Source organism: Taeniopygia guttata, chromosome 1 (genome assembly GCF_048771995.1).
Source record: "Taeniopygia guttata chromosome 1, bTaeGut7.mat, whole genome shotgun sequence".
Classification (NCBI taxonomy): Eukaryota; Metazoa; Chordata; class Aves; order Passeriformes; family Estrildidae; genus Taeniopygia; species Taeniopygia guttata.
Window position 1 is genome coordinate 63651702 of NC_133024.1, and position 24390 is coordinate 63676091.

General features: G+C 37.7%; 1 protein-coding gene across 1 annotated transcript in view; it reads left to right on the forward strand.

Annotated features, from left to right (window-relative positions):
- Positions 1-24390, forward strand: part of TRPC4 (transient receptor potential cation channel subfamily C member 4) — a 131177-nt gene that overhangs the window by 29140 nt on the left and 77647 nt on the right. Inside the window, exon 2 of the mRNA XM_002194439.7 lies at positions 19375-19779. Coding sequence (XP_002194475.5) covers positions 19402-19779 — 378 coding nt within the window. The 5' untranslated portion in view covers positions 19375-19401. The remainder of the gene's footprint in view (positions 1-19374; positions 19780-24390) is intronic.

Below are 24390 nucleotides of genomic sequence, written 5' to 3' on the forward strand. Positions count from 1 at the left end.
CATAAGCAACAATCTGAAGTAAAAAGCCTAATGACAAATACAATTGTTAAAAATAGGAAATGGTGGTAGAAATGCTAGTGAAGTATTTGTTTCTAGTAACAACTTATTTCTTCTGTCTCCAGTAAGATAGCTGTCCTGAACAAACTGTATGAAATAATGTGAAATTAAAGGTTGTAAATTAAAGTTTTCCTCTACCAGGTTTTAAAAGCTGTAGTGCACTCTCAATGCAGCAGAAAGTCTGGAGAATCCTGCTTTCTGGCTGCTCTCATGGCCAAATTATTTGCAAAAATAAAAGCAAAATTTGCAGAACCTGACATCTGGAATTTGCTCTCTCTAAGCCAGGCCAGCTGAAAACCCTATTATTAAAAGTATGGGGTTTTAAAATCTAATTAATTATTTACAAGTTCTGTTGTGGTGGAAGGTAGCTCTTCCTAAATGAGTAAGAATACTTGTGATGATGTTTCATCCCCTGTGCCCCATTTCTGGAGGGGTGATATGTGGGGCAGACATTGATGTTTCAGTTTACAAGGCAAAGGGTTGTGGAATGTTTTGAGTCTTGATTTAGGCCCAGGAACAAACCCTGCGGCTGCTTGGGAAGAATATTCTAAGCTGAGAAGCAAAACATTCCACAGTCCTTAACCAACTCAAAACATTGACATCTGACCTTCAAAGTGGCATGAATGAAAGATTTAAAATCCAAGAATTGTACCCTTTTAGATCTGAGTTCTCCAATGCGCCTGACATTGTCATATGGTGATGCTGTAATTTTAAGTTACATGTTGTACCAAGGACATTATGTTCACCTAACAAGAAAGGGAAAAATAAGTTTCCACATTCATAACATAAATGGCTACAGGGTTTTCACTCAAAGTTGTGAATATAAATTCATTTTATAATAGATGAAAGTAAAAAGAAAGTTTTCTTGAAGAAACTATATTACAATCTCACAAAACTGATAAAACGTGTCAAGCTTCAGAGTAACTACTTTAAAAGATTAATTAAACTAAGATCTATTTTAATTAAGTTTTAAGTTACAAATAATTTATCAAATGTAAAAACTGGGTATGCCACAATTTTAATTTTACAAATAAAAATTTTACAAATTGTTGAAGTTGTTAAAAAGGTTAATATTAATTCCACTGTGCAAAACAACTCTAAATCTATAAATATGTGTACTACAGATCTAAATTACTATCAATCCAAACACTGTTTAATATAGGATTAAACTGTCTCCTGCTGCCTTTCATAACTCATGTGCCCCACGTGAAAAGAATGTGTAGGCTAAATCCATTTTCTGGATGACATAGTAAAAGTTTTTCTAATTCATTTACGCATGTCTAAATCCAAACAAATCAGTGTCAGCCTCCCTTGTAGCCCACAGTCTCCAGTAGGAATTAATCTGAACCTAAAGAAAGTATCTAATATATACATATGAGGAATCTGTAGCAGCCTGCTTCACTACACTGAAAAGGACTCCACTTAGTTAATCAACTAAATTTAACTAAGACTACTGTGGACAACTAAATTTAGCCAACTAAACTTAGGTGGGAGGAATTCCTCCACAACAGTTTACATGCCAGTTAGAAATGATGATCTCACTGTCGTGGGCAAAGATGAAACTGTTTGTCTTGGTGCAAGTGAAGACATAGTATCAGGACATGGAAAGCTTTCACAATTGCCTGATTTTATGTCTGTCTTGAGAAGCTACTGGCATTAGTGACTTTAATATGTTCCTCATGCATTTCACTTTCAAACTTGCTGATATTCATTACATTGTCATCTTTTCATTATTAGATTTTTTTCTTTGCCCATGTCCTCTCACTCTCATTTAAATATGTTAACCAATAAGTTGTTTATGCTCTTAAACTCAGTGGCTCTGGGTACACTTGACTGTGAATTAATGGCCAGAGAGCAGGAAGAGTACAGAAAAAAGTCTCAGCTTTTTTCCAAGTATGTTTCTGGCAGAGTGTGTGATACAGGGCACTTGCAGTTCCGTTTGCTTTTCTTTACATCTTCTGTTACATTCCAAAGTATCTTGTACAACAGCCACCATGGTTGCTTTGTGTTTCAGGTGTTATCTTCTAGGTATTCCAAAATAAATTATATAAGTAAGGGAGGTATGTTTTATTTGTTGGCTAGACCATGGTGGAAGTTGCTTTTCAGAACATCTTATTTTAGCAACATTTTTTGTTGATTTATAAGCTTGGGGTGGAGGAGTTGGAAATATTTAACAGTTGGCTGACAAAAGCTTAGAATTTTGCACTTGGCAACTGATTTGTTTGAGATAGAGTGATGGTGTTATAGGTGTAGTAAGTATTTGTAGGGCATTAACTTGTTGCAACTTGTGGCCTTTTCCCTTTAACTCTATATTGAATCAAATTCCAAGTCCTTGGAATTTGATTATTCTGCAAAAGTCCAACTATTTAAAAAAGTCATAACTGGATTCACTTTGAAGGTTGTTTAAGCAGCAGGATATATCTCAGATCCCCTTTATCTGACATCTTAATTTCTATCCACCTGCATTTTGTAAAATATGCAAGTAGAAGATCCAAGTCCTATGAAAGTATTTTCAGAGGAAATATCCATGATGAAGATGTATTTGGTCCAAATGATCCTTGAAATTTAGAATATTGCCATGTCTCATAAAACAAAGATTTGCGAAGAACAAAGTTCTCTCTCATGTGAGTAGCTTCTTTTAGATTTCTTTTAGTAATAATCAGAAATAGTCTCAAAATACAGTGTAGCTCTATTTAGGCGTTTGTGGGTGGTGTGTAGAGAACATTGTCTTAAGAAAAAGAATATACAAAGCATTTTTATTCATACTCAGCATAGTGGTAACAGTTAAGCAGATTTTCTTCTAAAAAGGCCACATGGTAATTAATTCAGGAACACTCACAATTTCCTAGATGACAGAGGTGGTTCTGACTTGCAGATGAACATAAGCAATTGGAATTCCCTTCATTATTGTTCCTAGGAGTCTTCTCCAAATATATTTATAAGTATAGAATAATTTTGTTTTGTCCTGACATCTGAAGCATTTCACTTTCAAGGTTGACTTGCAGAATTTCTGAAGAATATTTAAAAAGCCCATAGCATTCTACACTCATTGGTCCATTATATATAACTGTTACAAAATTAGAAAAAGAGCCACAGAGGTTTGTTTTCAATCAAGAAGGAAAAAAAAAAGAAGTAGTTGGAGACAAATCACTCTTGACTTGTTGAGGTCAGTACAAATCATGGATAGAGTTTAAGACCTATAATTTTTAAAGTCTGTAGAGGCATCCAAAATAAAATAACTATTGTTTTTTTAATTATCATATTATGCTTACTTGATCTGTAGAATGCATAGAAAGCATAAGTCTAAATTATTTTCAATGCATGTTCAAAATTAACATTATCCACTGGCAGAACAACATTTTTCTATGGCAAATGATAATCAAAAAGTTAATAGGATAAAAATTAATTTTAAATTTTCCATTCATATTCTCAGTTTGTAGGTCATGTAATAAATTTGAGCATACTCTCATTACAGTCCTCTGTTATGATTCTAACTTTATGTTTGGACAAAGGTGTATCAGAAAGTTTATATTTTATCTCTTGAGCCTTTGTATCTAGCCAGTCCTGAATGCAGAACTGAGCACTGGCTCTTTCAGGCAAGTGCTCTAAGCACTCATCTTTGTCATCACACTCTTGTCCCTTCTCCCTATTGTAGTCAATTTTGAAATTCTTTTTCAATGGAAAAATTCAGAAGGAATACTGAAAAATATTATATTTCAGAACAACACTGGGATTAGAATGTATGTCTGTAAACAGCCTCAGAATACTTTGTTCAAGATTTGACCAAATTCTCTGAACACTGAACCATTTTATGAATATCAAGAATAACGTGTCTTTCTGGTTTGAAAGCAATGATCCAAGTTAATTTTCCTGAAAGTGGATTCTAATGTTTTTGCTTTCAAGAGGAAGGCAGTGTCTTAGTTGAAGGAGAAAATTTCCTCTAGATGTGTGAAGAATGATAGGGGGTGGACTGGGGGCAACAGTCTTTTCACAGAGAAGTGGAATCATAGAACAGTTTGGGTTGGGAGGGACTCAACACAGAGAGAACTTAGTCATGCACTAAAGATCATGCTGTCATATAGGTAACTGAACCCTTCCCTTGGTTAAGTTAGGTGCATCTTCAAAAAAATTAACGTCATGTACCAGCCACCAGGACCCTTAGAAATAACTGCAATACTGTCAAATACCAATGGCCATGGGGGAGCTTTCTTAGGTATTTAATGATCAGAGCAATTTATGTCAGCACAAAAGTTTCTAAACTGAAAACAAGGGATTGAATTATTGCAGATACATCTATATTAGTCTGGTATCATAACATCAAAGTACCCTCTTAAGTTTTTTTTCCCTCCTACTTTTTCCTGTCCTACCAAGCTTTGTTTGGCGCTGCAGAGAGGCCTGGAGCTGGTGGACTGGATTCCTCTACAGGATCCAAAGACAGATCATTGACTCCAGGTGTGTTCTTGCCACACTCTAGCTGCTAATGCTCAGTTTGCTGGACCAGGATAGAGCTCATCTGAGCTAAATCACCTGAAATACAGGGTTCTCAGCAAGGACCTCTGCTCCTACTGCTCTGTGATATTTGCTGAGGCAGATGCAGTCTTAGGGTATCTATTCCTATAGGAATGACAGCATGAAAAAATAGTGCTCAAGCTCCAGTGCGCTGTCACGACCCACTCAGGTTTTGCTCATGCCTTTGAGGAGGGCAAAAGCAAGACTCGGTAAGCAGACTGGTGCCTTCTTTGTGCCTTGGTTTTGTCACATGCAGATCTGTATGGTAGCAGGTGGTTTTCTGAATATAGCTGAGACAGCAGGGCTCATGTCACACAGGCACAGGTACACCTGCTCCTGCTTCCTCTTTGGTGGTTGCTCTTGATCAGCCTTGCTTTGCACTGTTAAAAGCAATGTGGCAGAGATTAGCTATTTTAGCAGTTGCTCATCTGCTCTCATCAAATCAGACTGGACTTGAAGAAGTAGAGCTGGTCACCAGCCAATTCACTTCTACCTTCTCACCTGACACAAATTGAAGTTTTGCAGATAGCCTACTAACAGTGTTTTCAAGAAATCTGGCTTAATTTCCTTTATACTTCCTATTTTTGGTTTAGTCTGGTTTGGGTTTGGTTGGGCAGGTTTTCGGGGGGGGGGGGAAGGGGGTTCATTTTTTAAATTTTTTTTGGAGGAGAGGTGTGGATAAAATAAGTTGATTGAAGAATACGAAGGAAAAGGTCAGGATAAAGACTTGCTTCAGGGATGAGATATGATATTGAAGCCATCTGATGCTGTCACCCCTGAAAATGTGACAGCAAGAGTCGTGACTGCAGTAGAAAGCTTTGCCCATTGTCCCATAGCAAAAGGCAAATACATAGCCAGTTCACACCAAATCTTTCTAGTTGATAGATGTCATAGATGAAAACAACTTAGATGAGTGGTTGTCAATAAGAAGGCTGTTAGCAAAATTTGCTTAAATAGGTCAGGGTTGAGTATAATTAGAAGTAATGGGGTGTGAGATAGCAAAGTGAAAAACCAGCAAAATATCTGGAAAGCATTTTGAATATTGAAGTGTGTTGGACTGTGAAACATTCTCTCCTAGTGTTGAAATACATACATATGTGTCCATCATTTATATTCTGTGCTGTTTTGCCTTTCTAATGTGATATGATAATCGTGTATCTATGAAAATCATTGGGAAATCTTGGCAACCCCGATTTAACCCTAACAATATATATCTCTGGTGGGGCAAGTAGTGAGCCAAATATCATAGATTAGAAATAAGCAGATGGCAGCCCAGAAGGGCTCTGACGTTTGCTCAAATGTGGAGTAACAGGGTATCAAGCTGTGGGATGATAACACCTGGTTGCCTGTTAGCACTTTGTGTCAAGGCAAAACTTTGATTGTCCCAAAAATGGAGCAGTGCCTGCAACAGCCTCATCGTGCCAAATGATGGCTGCTAATATATTATATCTTCATTTTCTCTTCAGATATTGATTTAATGGAAGACAATCTTCATTTTACTATTAGTAGCAAAAAGTGCATGGCAAACTCCGCTCATGCAATGATGTGAAGCTGCACAGACATCTCCCATCCATTGCCAGATGTTGCCAGCAGCCTTGAAGTCTCAGTTTTTGCTGACCCTCTGACACCACAGGAAGAAGAGATGTGCTCCTTTCTGTTTCTCTGCCCTTGCACATGATTTTTCTATAGACTGCACAGCCAGGGAGCAGTTTGGCAGCAACAACCCTGGTGCTACAGCTGCCTTAAAGCAGATGGTTTGCATTCTCCTTCCCCAGTAGACATTTAAATTCAGAGTGCTCCTGGGCTCCTCCTAGTTCGTAACCTGGCAGATGTTCGCTGCCCTAGAGGCAGCTGGTTCCCTGCCTGTCATGACTTTCACCTGACCCAGATCATATCTGTAACCTCAGTGTATCATCTTGTGGCCCTACAGACGATATTCAGGCAATGTAATTCTACTTACCCTGTGGGATTTGCATCAATGCCCACACAGGGTATTCATGCAGGTGTCCATAAGTGTGCTGGGTAAGAAAACAGTCTGTGGCCTGTTGGAGCTGACTGGTGTGTTGATCCCCAAGGCAAGTTGTATCACTTGGCAAGTGCTGCTACTTTTACTGACTAAAGCTGTGATAAAGTTGGGTAAAAGGTATGTGTCTAGTGACATCTGATATGGCAGCCTTCTTGGATTCTACCTGTGGACAAAGAAAGGTATTTTCTATTTGGCCAGTTCCCAAGGATGTCTCAGACATGTAGGATATATTAAAGGTCATTTTCTGTTTAGAAAACTAATCCCGTTCTGGTTATCCACTGGCAACAGAGGGAGTTTGGGGACTTATCTCAAATGCCAATATCTACATTTAGACATTTAACGTAGGTGTCTTAACCCTGAACTGAATCCCACCCACAGTTTTATTCTCCCGAAAGAAGTAGTCTAAGGACATGAGATTGCCTAAAGCAAAAACTTGCCAAAAACTTGCCAGTAAATGATTGTCAAATATATGCAGCACTTTGACACAGCTCTCATCCAAACAGTTTGTTGCTTTTCAGAAATAAATGAGAGTATACTTTTAGGGTCCACTGCCACTGGATGTAATTCTCAATTCTGTGTTATTTACCATATTCCTATGGACACATTATATTGCATGAGCCAATGCCTATCTCTTTTTTAGCCAGGTCCCATAAGTTATTAAGCCACTGCTAAAAATGGTGGACATTTTTCACTCTTACTGGTATCTGTCCGCAGGATCCTGCTACTCCTGTTCAGTCAAACTGAGTAATTATTTCTGAGAAGAAGAGTTTTATTAACAGCTGGAATTTCTACCTTGAGGTTGACCTTATGTTTTGAGACAATTAGCTTGATTAAGTTCTCACTGACATGCCACTGTGCAATGAGGTTTGGAACTACTCTGTAAAGGCAATGTCTAAATTATACTACCCTTGAATTAGTCCCATTTGTCTTACTATTTAAGCAAATTAGTGTGATTAGTCTAGAAACAGTTCTACCTCTGGAAAACAAATAGCTTGTTTTGCCATGAGAATTGTTACTGTGAGCAATATTAAAACCTCAGTCTGCTTCTCCTTACACAACCAGCGGTAGTGAGCACTTAAGCACATTACGTACCAATGGCAATTTAATTTTCCCCCTTGTTCCAAGCAGTGAGTGTAGAGAACTGAGGGATCTATGTTTCAGTAACATTCTATCCCTGATATCTGACAGTCTGAAGTTTTTGCTGCTGTAAGAAAAAAATCACTTTGAATATTTTGATTCTAAATAATTCCTAAAAATACTCTTCTTTCTATTCACAAAAATTAAATTTAAATGGAATTATTTTCAATTGTTTGTCTGATTTTTCTTCTCAGAGCACTGGTAAAATAATACCAACTCTTTTTATGATGGATGGTATTATGTTAACAGTTCCTGATTATTTGTTAAGGGTTATTGCATGTCTGAAGCTATAATTCCCAATGGAAAGAATGCCATAATTTTAGATTTCCTTGAATAGAAACTGCTGGTGTTTATAGTGCCCAGAACATCAGGGTGCTAACCCACTTCAGCAGCGAGCAATGTCCAGCACAGCTGGCTGTGAGTGGCCTGGTATTGTGAGCCCTGGGGGCAGCACGGCCCACAGGGACCAGTGGAGGTCCCTGCTGAGGACACCACTTCATGGCAGGGAAGCAATGGCTGGAGGGGATGTTGCTCTAAGAATGTGTGTTAGGCTGTTCTTTCAGAAAAGATGTTACTGTCAGGGCCAGAATAACCTGTTGTTTTGTTTAGTTAATGCATCTCCTGTGCATAGAATATCTAACAGAGTCATCGTTAGATTTCCAGCATTGTTTTTGATTCCATGCATCTGTTAGAGTACCAACTATGAGTAATTTTAGATTGAAAATTAGAATTTTAAACAGTGTATTTTGCAATGATACTCTAGTAGATGCATGGAGCCAATAAAATAATTTCTTGCAAACCAGAACAAAAACATTGGGTACTAGAAGTTACTAGCAGCTGGTTTTAGCTTTGGGTTATGCTCAGCTTTGTATATACTCTCATCTTTGGAAGAAAAAACAGAATTGCAAATGGAAGTTCCATCACTAGCAGCTGATTTTTGAAAGAAATCTCTACATTCAGTGTGTAACTGCAGTGTCAGCATGCTGGGGATCACAGAGAGTGTAGGATACACCTGCACAATGAGGAATAATGTCAACAGCTTCCACATATCTATTTGAAGCTCAACTTCTTTGTGTACTTGGGGTCAGTTTCATCTCACAGAAAACCAGTTTCAAGGAAAAGTAGGTATTGCTTCCCTTGCCAGTTATAGTGAATTGTACATATATACCCCTAGAATATCTGTGATCTTCTTTAATATCTCAGGATATTCAATGAGATTTCTATTGGAATGGTTTTATATATTGTTATAGCATAGCATCTGAAAGGAAACATGTGCCACAATGCACTCCCTGATGTGCCAGTATTTGTATTCTTACTTATAAGGGCATTAGAGTAAGAAATAAATTTCCTGCAAAGGGAAATCTTTCCAAAATAAATTTTACTCATAATCTGCATTATTTTGGGGAGGGGAGAAGGAAGGAAGGAAAGGAAGGAAAGGAAGGAAAGGAAGGAAAGGAAGGAAAGGAAGGAAAGGAAGGAAAGGAAGGAAGGAAGGAAGGAAGGAAGGAAGGAAGGAAGGAAGGAAGGAAGGAAGGAAGGAAGGAAGGAAGGAAGGAAGGAAGGAAGGAAGGAAGGAAGGATAAATGCTCATATTTATATTCCACCTATCTTATAAAATAAAAGTTTTCAAATACAAAGTTCATGATCTTCACAGGGAACATTTGACATTCTTTACTGTAAGGGGTCATGGAGTAAAAGACTCACTGACTACTAACAAATTGAGGCAGAGACCTGTGTGATACAGCTAAGTAGTGAAAACTGACTAAAGCTCAAGGTCTGGGGCCAAGATGATTACTGGAAGAAAAGTTCTTATATATATGCGTCATTGCAGAATTAGGTACATGCATTATGAGCTTTCTTTTGGCTTTGCCCTTGAGACCAGTTATTCCACTATTGCAGGAAGCAGAATACAAAGGTTATTCTAATCTAGCTAAAAGTGCAAATTACAGGAGTGTTTACAGAATAATTTTTAAAAAGGCTTTTTTTTCCCTTTTACCAGATTTTTTTTTTTTTTTTTGTCTGAAAACAGCTGAGGAAGAAAAGAACATGGGTTATCAGCAAATTAATGATTAATTATTATGATGTAGTCTTGAACAAGGTGATTGTAGGTCTGGAACTTTATCAAGTAAAATACCCAAACATGAGATAGAGAATTATTGAAATCATACAAGGTAGGAAAGTGTATATTGGAGTAACAAGTACCCTGTGGTCACTCAGAAAAAGTGGTGTGGCAAAGGGGTAGTGCAAACACAGAAGGAGTCTGGAGGCTCAGTTCAGCTGACCACTTGGCAACATCTATTTCTAAATGAAATCTAAATGCCTGAGCGTACCAGGGGTTTGGAGTGTGACATAAGAGCTACAGGGGACCTGTGCCTTTTCAGGAGAGCAACTGGGGACAGATAGGGCATCCTGGGGTGTTTCAGGTGGCACCAATGTGCAAGGAATAGGCTGGAGTTGTAAAGGAGACATCTTTGTGCAGCCTGGCCAAATGAAGTCTAAAGAGGGATAGCTTTTTCTCCAACTATGCTGGAAGAAAGATAATCCTGTCAGTAGTCCTTAACAGCTGAACATTATTTAGGACTGAGGCAATTGTCATGCTGGAGGAATGAGTCTCTGTCCACCACCACTCACAGAAGCAGTGGGTCAAGCGGGGGGATCCCAGTTACTTCTGACTGGGAGGCTAATCTTTACAGAGTCAGATTTTTGGTGGAAGTTGCCTGTGTGAGAGGCTGGATTTAGTGGCTCGGGAAGCCTTTTCCACTTCAGGTCTCTCAGGACTAGGAAGCCATGCTGATTTTCCTTCAACCTGTTTTATGTCGGAGTTCAGATGAGATAGTTATAGTAATCCTTAAGTTTGTGAATCTCTCATAACATCTGAGCTTCTTGATAGCTAAAATATTGTTTCAAAAGGTTTCTGATAATCAACTGGGATTTTTCTGAAATGTTAATGTTCCTTGCTGTCTTCTTCAGCTTTTTTTTTTGGTTGTCTTGCCAAGGAGGTATTTCTGCAATGAGAATCCAAGTTAGGCTGGCTTGTGTTTAGATAAACTTGTACCCTCCAGCTTAAGATGAAGAAGGTATAATACAGGTGCTTCAAAAAAGTTTTTTACTCACTATTTTCAGACATAAATCTGGATGATTACTTTTTAAAGTAGATGAGTAAAAACCTTGTCTAAAAGAGTGCAAAATTAATCTTCTGCCAGTTGGAAGTATTGACAAGATGCATTTTTCACCGTGAAAGTTTTCTGTATCAATTATTTCCTATTTTCTTCTCAGTCAAATGTACTTTTTTGCTGTGAATAAGATGCTGAAATAATTATATGCTTGGCAGAGGATTCATTATTGAGGAGAAGAGACATTATATAATACTTCAGAAGACAGTTCATAAGGAAGTGTTGAGGAGATAGATTTGTTGTTCATATTTTCAGGTGATCTATTTTTAAAGTTTTTGTGTTGTAATGCAGTGATGTACCTTCTTCTGACATTCTCCCACACAAGAATATACAAACTTCCTGAAAGGTGCTAGAAGTATTTGAGCTATTACCAATCTCACATAATTGCTGCTGGGTCACAGATCTACAGAGTACTGTAATAGATGTGTTTTTGTCAGCCAGGGAATCCACATGACAGTTTTCTGGTGCCATCACTCCCTAGCAATGAGAATTCTCTTATTGTTACTATTTTTATTTTTCACTCCTGTTGTAATTTAGCAGGAGACTTTTTATCCTGAATTGGTTTTTTTGGGCATATTTATAAATGACAATTTGGCCATGCAGGCAAATTTCTGGAAAGAACTGTTACTCTGGATTTTGAAAGCCTTATATAAGATCTTGTCAAGTTATTCATTAGGGCATGTTCTGTGCCATACATTTAAAGGTCCTGAGTGACATGAAACTGTCATTTTATGACTTCTGGCAAATAGGGCTTGTCACTTTGAAGTCTTTATTGCTACAAGGGCAGGAAGGGGTTAGTCATCACATAAGCGTACAACTTCTTGAGGGAAAAAAAAAAAAACCAATATTTTTGTCAGGCTTTGGTCCAGATAGTAAATAGGTTTCACTGTTAGACAAGCTAACTAACCAAATTATACATTTGACTGATTTCAATTAAATTCTTCCGTTGGGGTTTATTACCAATAGGTGATCATCTTATAGACTTGTATAACTACATTTGTGTTATCTTGCTAACTAAATTGTGGAACATTCTTTGCAATTGAGTTTAAATTATTTGCTTTGATGTCAGTTTGATTTCAATTTAATTTAACATTATAATTTTTTTTACTTGTGTTTTTGTATTATTATGGTAGGTGAGCTTAGGTAATAAATTTTCCTGATTTTATTTTCATGAAGTCTTTTCATAAAATTATTAAAATACACCAACTCAAGTGTCTCTAAGCAGTGTGAGGGCAGAGCCACTAAGGATGTGGGTGGAAAAAGGCCAATAAATTCCAAAATTTGAATGGTTTTCCCTAACTAGACTTTATTTATTGGCAGCTTTTGGGGTTTTTTTTAAGTTCAGTCTCTTTCAAGGCTCCCCACAAAATACACATACCACTCTAAGGGCAGCAGCCAGTACTAAAATGCTTATGTGAGGATATATGTATGAACACAAATCTCTTCACAGCTGGCTCTCTATTGGCCCTAAATACTTGAAAAGTGTTTTAACTTATCTTCAGGCTGGCTTAGCTTGTACATCTGAAAATGGACCCACAGAGGAGTGTTTTTATTGGCAAGTCTTTACTAAAAGTATTTGGGCAGTCTGCCCAAACTCTCCCTTTTCTGGCCAAAGTGCATGCTGCCTTGTACTTCATCATAGGAAGCATGGGAAGACATGTGGGTCTGTGTGAAAACATACCCTGAAACTTAGAAAAGTCACTGCTACTTGTAGCATAATTCCCACAAATAATGCTCCTGTCCTGTATTTCCCAACCTAATCTGCATCCTCTCTCCTTTTCTCCCTAAGTGAACTTGTTGAGTCAGACCCTATCTCCCCAACCCTTTTCTCAACAGATTGTGTACAGGTTTCTTCCCCATTCTCTTCTCATTTGGAGAAAGGCCACCCACCCTTTCCATGAGCAGGGACAGCCCACTTCCTGCATCCCTGAGAAATGTTGCCATGCCGTGTGGCTGCTGCAGGATCACATCCACAGAGCATTAGGTCAGTGCTACTGTTGGAAATGCTGGAAGGCAGCCTTCTGTGTAGCCAGATGACACTGAAGTACTTTTATCTTGAAAACTATTTTGGAGAGCTCCTTGAATTTACCCAGGAGAATAACACCAGCCAAGGAGACAGGAAGGTCAACTCAACTGGATGTTGCAGTCACTCATTAAGATCATTATCTCTGTTATTGCCTTCCCTGTCCTTCCCACCCTAAACTGGCTGCCTACTGCGTGTGGGCTGGAATCGCATCATTCATGCTCCATCATTTCAAAGAACGAGTTCATGTCAGTCAGTGGAAAGCAGCCTTTCTCTCCTTTGCTCTGGTAGCAGGTTTAAACACGTCACTATTTCCCTCTGGGCAAGAACAAATAGTTCAAGCTTCAAGGTCATTCCCACGGATTCCTGAGGACATTTGCATACTGCTACACATCAGCAAGAGGTAACCATGCATCTTGTATTTTTCTGGAGTGCCTTCTTCTACTTTAAATAAACTGGGAAGAGGAACTAATTTAATATTGTCATCTAATGATACATATTTTTAAAAAATATGCAGATTTGCAATACTGTATGCTTGACCCCAAATTATCCTAACCCTCTAAGATTTGGTAATAATTTCTAATGTCTCTCAATGGTCTTTTATTTATATTTTGATATTTCTCAAACTCCAGTCTGATAGTAGTCTTGTAGACTTTAAAGGTCATTGTTATAACAATCTATCATTCACAACTAAGATTTGGTGTAACATCAGCCCTAGAAGGTAAAAGTTTCCTCCCATTTGGCATTAAGTAAACTTACAGACCATCTTTATGCTATATATGCTTTAAACCTCCCCCAAACAATGCTATAAAATTGCATCCTGTCTTTTACAAAAAAAAAAAATCAAAGTACGTAATCTGTGTCACCTCACCAAAAGTTTACATATTCAGTGTCCCAGACTTTCCTAGGTCTTGATCTCTTAAGATGCTGATCTAAAATGCTGGTGGCATTTAGTCCACCATATAACCACTGTACATTGGATGCTCAAAGTTGTTCTTTGTAGCTGATGCCTGCCTTCCTGACTGTGAATCCAGAACACCTGTAAGCAAATGACATAGCAGCCTGCTTCCCATCATCCACTACAGCTGAAGTGTATGTTCTTTGCTTTACTGAAACTTTGATTATAGGGCACTTTAAACCAGAGGAAAACCAAGAGGTTTAGCTCTTTTCCAAATTAACAGCCTTATAGGGAAAGTACATCATTCTCAGTTATTCAGTTTACATCCTGCATGTGTGAATCAGTGATAAATTTAAAATTTAAAATTTTAAATTGCTACTTTTGCTATTGTTAGCTGTCAAATCTGAAACTGACTGTAATTCTAACAATGAAAAATTACTTTCAGGTGAGGACTCCCCATACTGTATTGTCAGCTATAACAGTTGTAAAATAAACAGTGCTAGAAGGCAGGCATCATCAGTGAAACTCCATCACCTGCAGCCAAAGTTGTTCGAGCAGTCCCTGGAATCAATCCAACTGCTGGCTCAATACAATTACATCTTCCTACACACTTTACAGGCACAGTGTAGGAGTTAGCATGAACCCTAAATTATCCCCAGAAGACAGTTCTCATTCAGCTGTCCTGTTTTGGGATGAAGTATGGTTAACACTATGGACACAACCTATCCAGTTGACCCCAGTGCTAGAGCATGTTAAAGTTGCTGTCTAGGCATTTGGTTATAAGGCAGTATCTGGACTGATGCTGGATTCAGAAATTAAAGGCTTATCTGCATTTCCTTTGTTCTTGTTGAAATGAAACAGTTTGTTCTGGTGACTGACAGAGAAGGAACTTTATGTTTCATTTGGGCTGGGATTTATCAGAGCTAGTCTTATTTTCCAAAATTCTCTTTGAACATAATTTTTACTGTGTATCATATAGCATTCTGTGTCAGATTAAAGCTGGTATGTCACAGATCTATTTTAGAAAGAAAAATTTCATACTTTCATTAACCTAGAAAATGTCAGAAACTTTCCTTTGCCATGAAAAATGCATATAAAATAGTGTCAGAAGATCACAGAGAAATCAGCACGTTATTCACTTGTCATAAATGTTCTGGTTCTGAGCAGGGTGATGCCATAGTTACTTGTGAAGTTTCACTTTTTCTTTTTTTTTTTTTTTTTAATGCAAATAGACTGCAAAACAAGCTCGTGAGCAAAATCAGAAGTGTGATTTTGATGATAGAGAAGAAACTATATAGGATAATGCTATATCTATCTATATATATATACACTACGATTCTATAGTAAGTCTAACAGTGGTCGGTGTTGGAAATAAAGTATCTTTAGAAGCTTTGTGTTAGTGAGGATTTCAGAAGTTGCACATGTGGATATCCATATCCCTCCTGCTGCCCATCTGCTGAAGGAGATGTGTCCTCAGTGGGGTCTCTCTGTGTCTCTGGAAGGTTTGCAGTACTTCTGTGAGCACTAATACGAGTGGCCTGTCACCAAGGCCCTTGGTGCCTGCTGGTGGCTCCCTCCAATATTCCTCTCATGCCTGGCTATGACTGTTTTGGGGTAGGGGGGCAGCAAGCAAGGGAAATGCAAGTCAGGGTCCCCTGGAAAAACAGGGAGGATATGATCATATATGTAGAGGAAGCAAATATGGGTTAATAAATACCAAGGAAATCTGATTGCAGTTTTTCTTGAGCTTTTATGGGGAAATATCTGTGTCCCTGTGATTATAATATGCATGTATATGTACATATACACAATGATACAGGAGCAGAAAAAAAGAATCCAGTTATTTATTTAGGATTATCAAAATTAATAACATCAGCTTTTCTTAAGACATATGCAATTATTAAATAATGATAGAGTGGAACTTGTAAAGGTTTGCAAAGAAGGTGGAATGTTACCATTCCTCCCTGAAAAACAACATATGAAAGAAACAGTCCCATATAATTTGAAATAGTGGTCTGTAGCAGATGCAAACAAAACTGCCTGTTAAGAAAAAAAGGTTTTCTCATAAGAATAATTTTTCTGTCATAGTATTATGATTTACTTTATTTTATCTATTTCTCCTGCTCAGGTGCTGCTGATATTTCCATGGCACAGCAGGAAGCACCATATAAAGTTATTTTGTCTTCATTTCTTCTCTGAAGTATTTTTATTATATATCAGGTATATGGACTCTGTAAAAACTATAATTACACTTTTCATAAGTTTGTACCATAATTTTTTTTCTTTCATTCTTCTCACACTGGCCCTGGGTATTTGACCTCTTTTTTCTTTAAACTTCTTCCTGCAGAGACATTCAGATCAACTGGAGAATTTTGTACTGCTGCTGGCTTGTTTCTAGGTCTTACAGCTCCATGTAAATGTCATATGCATGACATATTTACATGTGACAGCACAGTAATAGTAGTTACAGAACAATATCTACCTGTAGATAAAATAAACAGGTTTTTTTTGTAAACACCTATGGAACCATTACCTTAGATGTTTTTATCACCTTCCAGGACTGTACTGTACCAGCAATCAATCTCTAGTTTCTAATTGCATGTAAACTTTATTTATGGGTAATTATGGGTAATTATTTCCAGGAATTGGTGCAGACAACAAATATAGATTAGTGGGGGACAGCTATTTAAAAGAATGAAAATGTGTGTTTAATATGTTTCTTCTAAAAGAGACAAACTAAACTGAGATCTACTTCTCAAGAATCATGAAAAGGTAAACAAAAAAGGTTCCAACAAGTATTTTCCTTAGGCTTACAGCAAAGCAACAAAAGATCTTCATCAGACTTAAAAACATAGAAACAAGAAGCCCCCAAATCATTCTCACAAAATCATGATAGATCCCATCTGTAGGTGACTGTACTCTTCTTCTACAGTAAACATCTCTGATGCCCAGTTTCATTGATACAACTTAATTCATGTTTTTTCTCACAATAAATGTGTAGACAATGATCTTTTTATTCATGTGCTTTCAAGAGAGAGAAACCTTTAGCATTAACCCTCTAGTTGCAGTCCCTCAGTTTTCTTCAGGGGTCTTGGGAAGATCTGTAAATAGTAAAAAACTGAATAATGTGTGTACATTGCTGTGGGTTAACTTGACATCTGCCTGACAGATATGAAATAGAGCTGTGTTGAAACCTAAGTCTTTGTCAGGTGGCAGCTGGAGTCAGGCAGGACGCCCTTCCACATCCAGCACCCAATCTGCTTGAGTTTGGGAACAGGGGTATGATGCTCAGACTGCCTGTGGCTGTCCATGGAATATGGCAGTCCACCTTTCTTGCAGATACCTCCTTGTGAACTACATTTATGTCTCTTAATTTGGATCTGAACATAAAAATTTTCACCTTCTTGAATTGAACTTGCAGTTTTGAAACAAAAGAATGAAAAGCAAAATGATAAAGTACAGTGTATTAAGAACGTGGTATCTGTTCCAGGGGTACAAAATTGTGCAATGGATATGAATTTTATTTTACTTAGAGTGAGATTATCAGAACATAATCCACAGACTGGACAACCTCTAGTAGCCCAGACTGTAGACTGATAAAATCCTGTAGGGAGAACTGGGAAACATCTTGCAAAGGATGGCAATTCCTCAGCTCCTGTATATGGCTGTGGAAGGCACTACTTTCTCGTATGTCTTCTTTATCTTTCTCTGCCTATGTCAAGCCGTGTTGATCTACTCTGGAAAAGAAAGAAAACAACTCAGTAATAGCCTTTGTACATATCTCTCTTACTGCTTAAGAAAAGGGGGAGCAGATTAATTACTATGTACCTCACTATGTTAAGTGACTTTTTTTTTTTTGATGAATGAAAACCTCACAATAATAAAAATATGTATGATAGCTTGCTGTAGAATCTCAACAGAGATTTTGATTTAATGACTGGAGAAAGTGGAGGAAAAGACAGTGGGTTAATGCAGCTTGCATTATCAGCTGAGAAAATTGCAAGAACCTGTAGTTCTTTCTTTAATAAGGTGTTCAACCTCCAACTGAACAGCAGAGGGAAATATTTTTTGTGGACCTTGTTTTTTTGAGGTCAATTTTTTTCTCTTCCCTCTTTCCTCTTTCCCCTTTCCCCTTTCCCCTTTTTTTTTTCCCCTTGATTTTACCCAGGTGGAAGATAGAACCAGGAGAAAATCATTTTGTTAGAAGGAGTATTTTTTTGCAAAGTCCTCTAATAAAGTATAGAGAACAAAAGCACAGACATTATATTATTTACTATAAGTAAGATTTTACCATTGTTTTATATCTGCTATGTTTCCATATTAATTCTAGTTTAGAACTGAGTAGTTCAGAATCAAGTCTATGACTATTACCTACCAGTCCTTGGAAATTTATCTCCTATGGATTTGTTTTTTCTTTTAGGTTCTGAGTTTTAATTTATAAGTTAGTAAGCTCTGGTTGGAAAAATATTTTATGTGAATGTTTTTGTAATAGCATATGAGATTGAATCAAAGTCTTAGCAGGGAAGCTCACCACTGAACTGTGCAGTCTGTGCCTGCCACAGAGAAGTCAGGGTATTTGAGCAGGTCTAGAAAGATATAAAAGCTGTATTTAGTTGTCCATATGCAATCCTCAAGCAACACATAGGTCGTTGTAGGATGTCAGAGAAGATCTCTCCATTGGAATTACCATTTACTCAGTTGGAGTTGATTTCAGCACAGTTTTTGAATTGCCTTTCCTTGTGGCCCATAAATTCTACATTTTTTATGTCCGCTATCAGTGATCCATTCTTCTCCCCAGGCTTTGTTAACCTCCCCCTAGGTCTGAGACAGCACTTGGACAATAGTACCACCTTTAACTTATCTCAAGTCCCTGCAGGAGTGGTTTACCTTACAGTCCAGGCTCAAGTTACCCACAGAGGCATATCTGAGGGGTAGAGAGAGGCTTTGGTGATCATTGGTGGTGGCAGATACCATCTTTCCCATAGATTGGGGTGATCTTTGTTTGACCAGTGATATGTGTATGAGCAGTTGCTTCTCAATAGTTTGCTGCAGTGGGAATTTTTTGTCCGGATGCACCTAGCAGGATGTGCTAAGCAGATCTCTCCTCTGTCCGACCTGGGGTGGCTGCCAGCCTGTCAGTCCCTTCTGTGCTTTCCCATGGCAAAGTCTTTCTGTGGACTTTACCGTGTTCGAGACAAGCAACTGTGCTTTTTATGTCCTTGCAGAACTGAATGAAGAAGTTAAGGATGATGTGGAGCAACACTTCTGGTGGTAAACTATGTTGTATCATATAATTTCTTGTTTGCCACAGATTTTAAAAAAGCATATAAGCAAATGGTATTCTGACAGGTATGCTTTTACTTGGTAAGTTACAAATATGCAGTGTTTTGGCTTCCATGTTTTAACTTTTGCTTACATGTTCTTTTGATAAAAAATGTTTCAACATCACTTTCTAGTATGAGTTCTAAATATTTGTATATTGCAAATATTAATTTGGTGCACCATATCCCCAAGCTCAATTACTGATTTTATCTTTATTTTCATGTTGCAGAGACAAAATATTAGAATGGCATAAAATATGGCCCAGTTCTACTACAAAAGAAGCGTCAATGCTCCCTACAGAGATCGTATCCCTCTTCGCATTGTACGGGCAGAATCCGAACTGTCTCATTCAGAGAAAGCCTATCTGAATGCCGTGGAGAAAGGAGATTATGCCAGTGTAAAGAAAGCTTTGGAGGAGGCAGAAATTTATTTCAAGATCAATATTAACTGCATTGATCCCCTGGGAAGAACTGCACTCCTTATTGCAATTGAAAATGAGAACCTTGAGCTCATTGAGCTGCTCTTAAGTTTTAACGTGTATGTGGGAGATGCTCTGTTGCATGCCATACGGAAGGAGGTGGTTGGGGCCGTGGAGCTGCTGTTAAATCACAAGAAGCCCAGTGGAGAGAAGCAGGTATGTGCAGGATTTTCTGAGTTTTTGGTCTGGTCTAATGTAGAGAGGAATTGTGTCTAATGTAGAGAGGAATTGTGCAAAGGGGGTAAGAAAAACAAAATATCATCCTTGCGCACAGTACTTAAAATCACAAAATCAATTACTGTGATGCTGAATGCATTGTATCCAACTATGTTTATACATCATACAGTCAAAAATTGTTTTGAGTCAGAAGAGCCGTCAAGTCTAGCTCCAACATCCTGCCATGAGCAGAGATATCTTTCCTTAAACAAGGTTACTCAAAGCCCCATCCAACCTGACTTTGAACACTTCCAGGGATAGGACACCCTGAACTTCTCTGGGCAGCCTGATCCTGTGTCTCACCACCCTAACTGTAAAAAAATGTCTTCCTTCTGCCCATTCTAAACCTACCCTCTTTCACTTTAAAACTATTGCCTCTTTTCATGTCACCACAGGCCTTGGTTTAAAGTCTCTCTTTAAACTCCCCTCTGTATAATGATAACATTATTCCTGCAGATACGGCTGGGAAATCTTTAATCATTCAAAGAAACAAATCGTTCAAAAGAGAATAGTAGTGTTAATATGTAGTCCATTTGAATTAATTATGAATCTCCCATAAAAGTCAAATAATGTTTTAACCCATCCATGGAGAGGTCATCATATCCCAACTCAGAAAGGCAAAACTGGTGGACATGACCTAGTTGATCCATCCTATGAAATACAACTTAAAAAGGTGCAAACTTCCCTCCCTTTCTCCCTGTTTTCTTTCAAAGGAAAAAATCATTCATTTCAAAAAATATAGTCTAATTTATGATCTGATACCTACTCTGCTTTCCCTTTAACTGCTTTGAGACATCTCTGGAAAGTATCTAGCCTCTTGCAAATCTTTCTCATTTAAGAAAATAGTGGAGACAGGATGACATAGCCCATAAATTCTGATATTCCTAGGACTCTTCTAGGAAGAAAAACCTTAAAAATAGTTATACTACTGTACTCTATTTTCATCAATTTCAACTTTTGTGTGTTATAGGTACTCTATTACTGTATTTCAATGAATAGTATGTTGAAATTATTACAGCTCTTTTACAGATAATGCATATAATATACTTTAATTACAGTATAATGTACTTGGCATGGATAGAATTGCAGATAATAGGTAAAAAGTTATAATTTTTGCTGATAAAATAACATGAATTCTATGCTTCTTTGTTATGGAAAGAATGAGATATACTAGATCTTTCTGCATATGTGTGTGCCTGTCTTCTCTTCTAAATAGTAAAAGCAGAGCTCCTGTAAAATGACAACAGATTTATGTCAGAGAAAGGGAAGAACACTATATTCACATGATGTTTGTCTCATTTCATCATTCCTCAACTGATAGTTCAGATGAGAATACAGTGCATAGGAATTTCTCAGTGCAGTGTACCAGGACCCTGAAGGATCAGTGGACAGCCCCATCCCAAACCAGTTTAAACTCCTGTGTCTCCATTATGCAGCCTCTATAGTGGAAGTTGCCATTTGCAGAGCAGAGTTCATGCCATCCAAAGGTTTGTCTTTTCTCTGGTCTGGCTCCCTGGGCTCCCTGAAGCAATGGAGAAAAACGGAGATCCCTGGAGAGCTCCTCCTGCTGTCTTTATCAGTTATTTGTTTCAAGACAGCATAAATCACTTTTTGGCCTTGGGAGTCTACAAATTCACCTTACAACAGCTGCCTAAATTTCAGGCTGCTCTTCAGACTTTCAGGACTACTTTTTTGTATGTGCCACAGCTGCTGTAATGAAAATGCTTGAATACAAACGGTAAAACTTGTGTTAGGCGAGCTTCACGCTATAGCAGACAAAAGATAAGCTTACTTTTTGTTTCAATACTACCATGTTAAATTATCCACCAACTGCTTTGCTCAAATCTAGAGGATCCTTCTCTGTGCTGAAGATTGAGCATGTTGTTTCAGTGCCAGAGTCCACTGCTGGCTGGTGTGAAGAGTGCTGCTCCTGCTATGCTTTCTTAGTTTCCCTGGTTGCACTTGGGGTCTTACTGTAAAGTGTGAAGACTTTACAGTCTTCATTTTGCATTTGAACAGAGACATCTCCTTTTGTGTTTGTAGAAGGCTAGGTTTGCCCAGTGCCACTGCAAGCACAGCTTGCAAGGCAGTGCTTATAAAATGGCTTTTTAACTAATAGGTTGCTTACACATGTTCGCTGTTGCATGCACTGGGGATCCCAACAACAATTAAGCTTCTGTGGGTGTCAAGTGTGTAATAATACACTGATAATCACACTGGTTTGTTTTTAGGAACATGGCATGCTGAAGAGAGTGTAAATGCCAATAGCATTTTTGCAGTAATGCCACAATGAATGTAGTATAATAAAAAAGTACCTTCTGGCCAAAAAAATCATTCCAATGCGATAGAGATATAAAATCTGAATACTCAGAATTATATACTTTTATTATGTATTTTTTCTTCCTTCAAGTCATTTTGCCCCTTCAAGTTTCTTTTGAAACTATTTCAAACTAAAATTCTACTTTTTGATTACTGGTATTTGTAAATATTTGCTATATTGTTTAGACAATGAGTCATTTTCAGACTGCTTTTACTAACATGATATCTTTTTCTGTTTGGTTTTCCTTCTTTGATTAAATCTGGTCATGTGTGGTAAAATCCTGGCCCGTTGAAGTTAGTGGGAGTTTTGCCATTGATTCAGTGAGGTCGACCCTTTTTTTAAGAAACAGTTTCCCAAAAATTTAATTAGTGATAGAAGTTATGAACATTGAATTTCTGGAAAAAACCTGATATGATTCACAAGTAAATGAATTAGCTCTCACTATTTTTTTTAATATTCATGAGATAATATCCTATGCATGATGCATAGCTAATTTCAGCTTCACCTCATACAATAATGTAGCTATATTTGTAAAACAAAATAATTTTTAAGCATAGAATTTCTTATATAATTCAAATTCTCATTGTCAATGTCAGAAAGCTAGAAGAAAATGTCCACTTGTATCAACAGAAAGCTACAACTCTTTAGGATTGTTGAAATGTATCTTTGAAAAGAACTGGTTATCCTCCAAAATTTAATGCTTTAAACATTTTAATGTTGCTAAAGAAAAGGAGAAAAATGTAACAATATGTTCATTCTGACCAGAAATCAATGCATTTAATTAAAGTAATCTGGTTTTGCATTTTTGGAAAAGTTTTATAACCAACATCTCCAAATTAGGATATGCCACTGATCTTAATTTACACTTTCTCCTAAAAGAAACAAAAAAACACAAAAGAAAAACCAAACAAAACCCCCGCCAAAACAAAACAGACAAATCCCCTCCTCCAATAACAAAAAACCCTAACAAAACCCCAGCAAAACAAACAAACAAACAAACCCCACCCCCACAGTCCTCAAACTATATAACAATGTTCAGATCTTGTTAAAGTTAGACCTAAACTCTCTATTCTATTGATCATACAGCCGTGGGGCTCTACCTAATAGCCATACGTGATGACCTCAGCGTTTCAAAGACCGCATTGGTTACAATGGTTTTAACCTAATTACCAATATATGGATACATCTGGTGCCACCTGGTGACTACAGATGAGGCATGTTGGTTTAACAGTTCTGAATTGTCTTTGAACTCCTTCTGTTTCTCAGTTTTTGAGCGAGCTTTTTGCACTATACATTAATCCAACTCAGGAGAAGGGTTTTTTTGGCACTGGCATTATATTCTTTATATTTTCTATACTTTTTTAGCTGTACCAGCTGCTAGAGCACAAGTAAAAGAGAATAGCACAAATTAATGTGAATGAGTTTAGGAAACTTGTCCAAGTACTTTTAAATTACCATTCTTCAAAACCATATGTCCTGAATTATCTGCCAAGTCACTTGTTGCTTACCCTGATGGATAGCTGAATGCCAAATTAAGAGGGAAAAAAAAGTAGTTCTTTTAAATTTAGTATCTGCAGAAAACATTTTTGTCTTGTTAAATTGCATGCAGCATCCACAGATGGGCTGGGGGTTAGGCAGCATTAAAAATTAATACCTTTATCTAAATCATAGTGTGCTCTGTTGCTTAGGGAAATCAGGTATTGATCATTAGCTGGGGGGTTGACCATCTAGATATTTCTGTATATTCAGGGAAGACTGAAGGAGAAGAGTAGCTGCCTTCTAAAGATGCTGCAAATCACATAAGTAAAGCTGAAATCTCAGTTACTAGACTTGAATCCATGTAGCATTGTATTAGCTGACAGACTTGCTTTAGGGCTTGGAAACCTGACTGCAGTGCTTGCAGCATTGTCTGACTAGCAGAAAAAAAGCACATGAAAGTGCTTTTATGCCTTCTGTTCACTATTATATGTCAGTCTTGTGGTACTTGAGGGTATTTTTATTGGTTGGACACTCTAGGGATAGATGTGCAGATGTGTGAACCAAATACTGAGCTAACACCAGACTGGCATTTGCAAATACAAGAGAATTGCTAGAGGAAGGAGAACTTTGGGACAGAGAGGGATGTGATCACTGTGATATGTGCCTGGCTGACATGTAGAGAAAGGTAGAAATCACTGGCATAGTGCTGGAAGTGGGAAGCTGAAAGTAAACTATATCCACATGCTGCAACA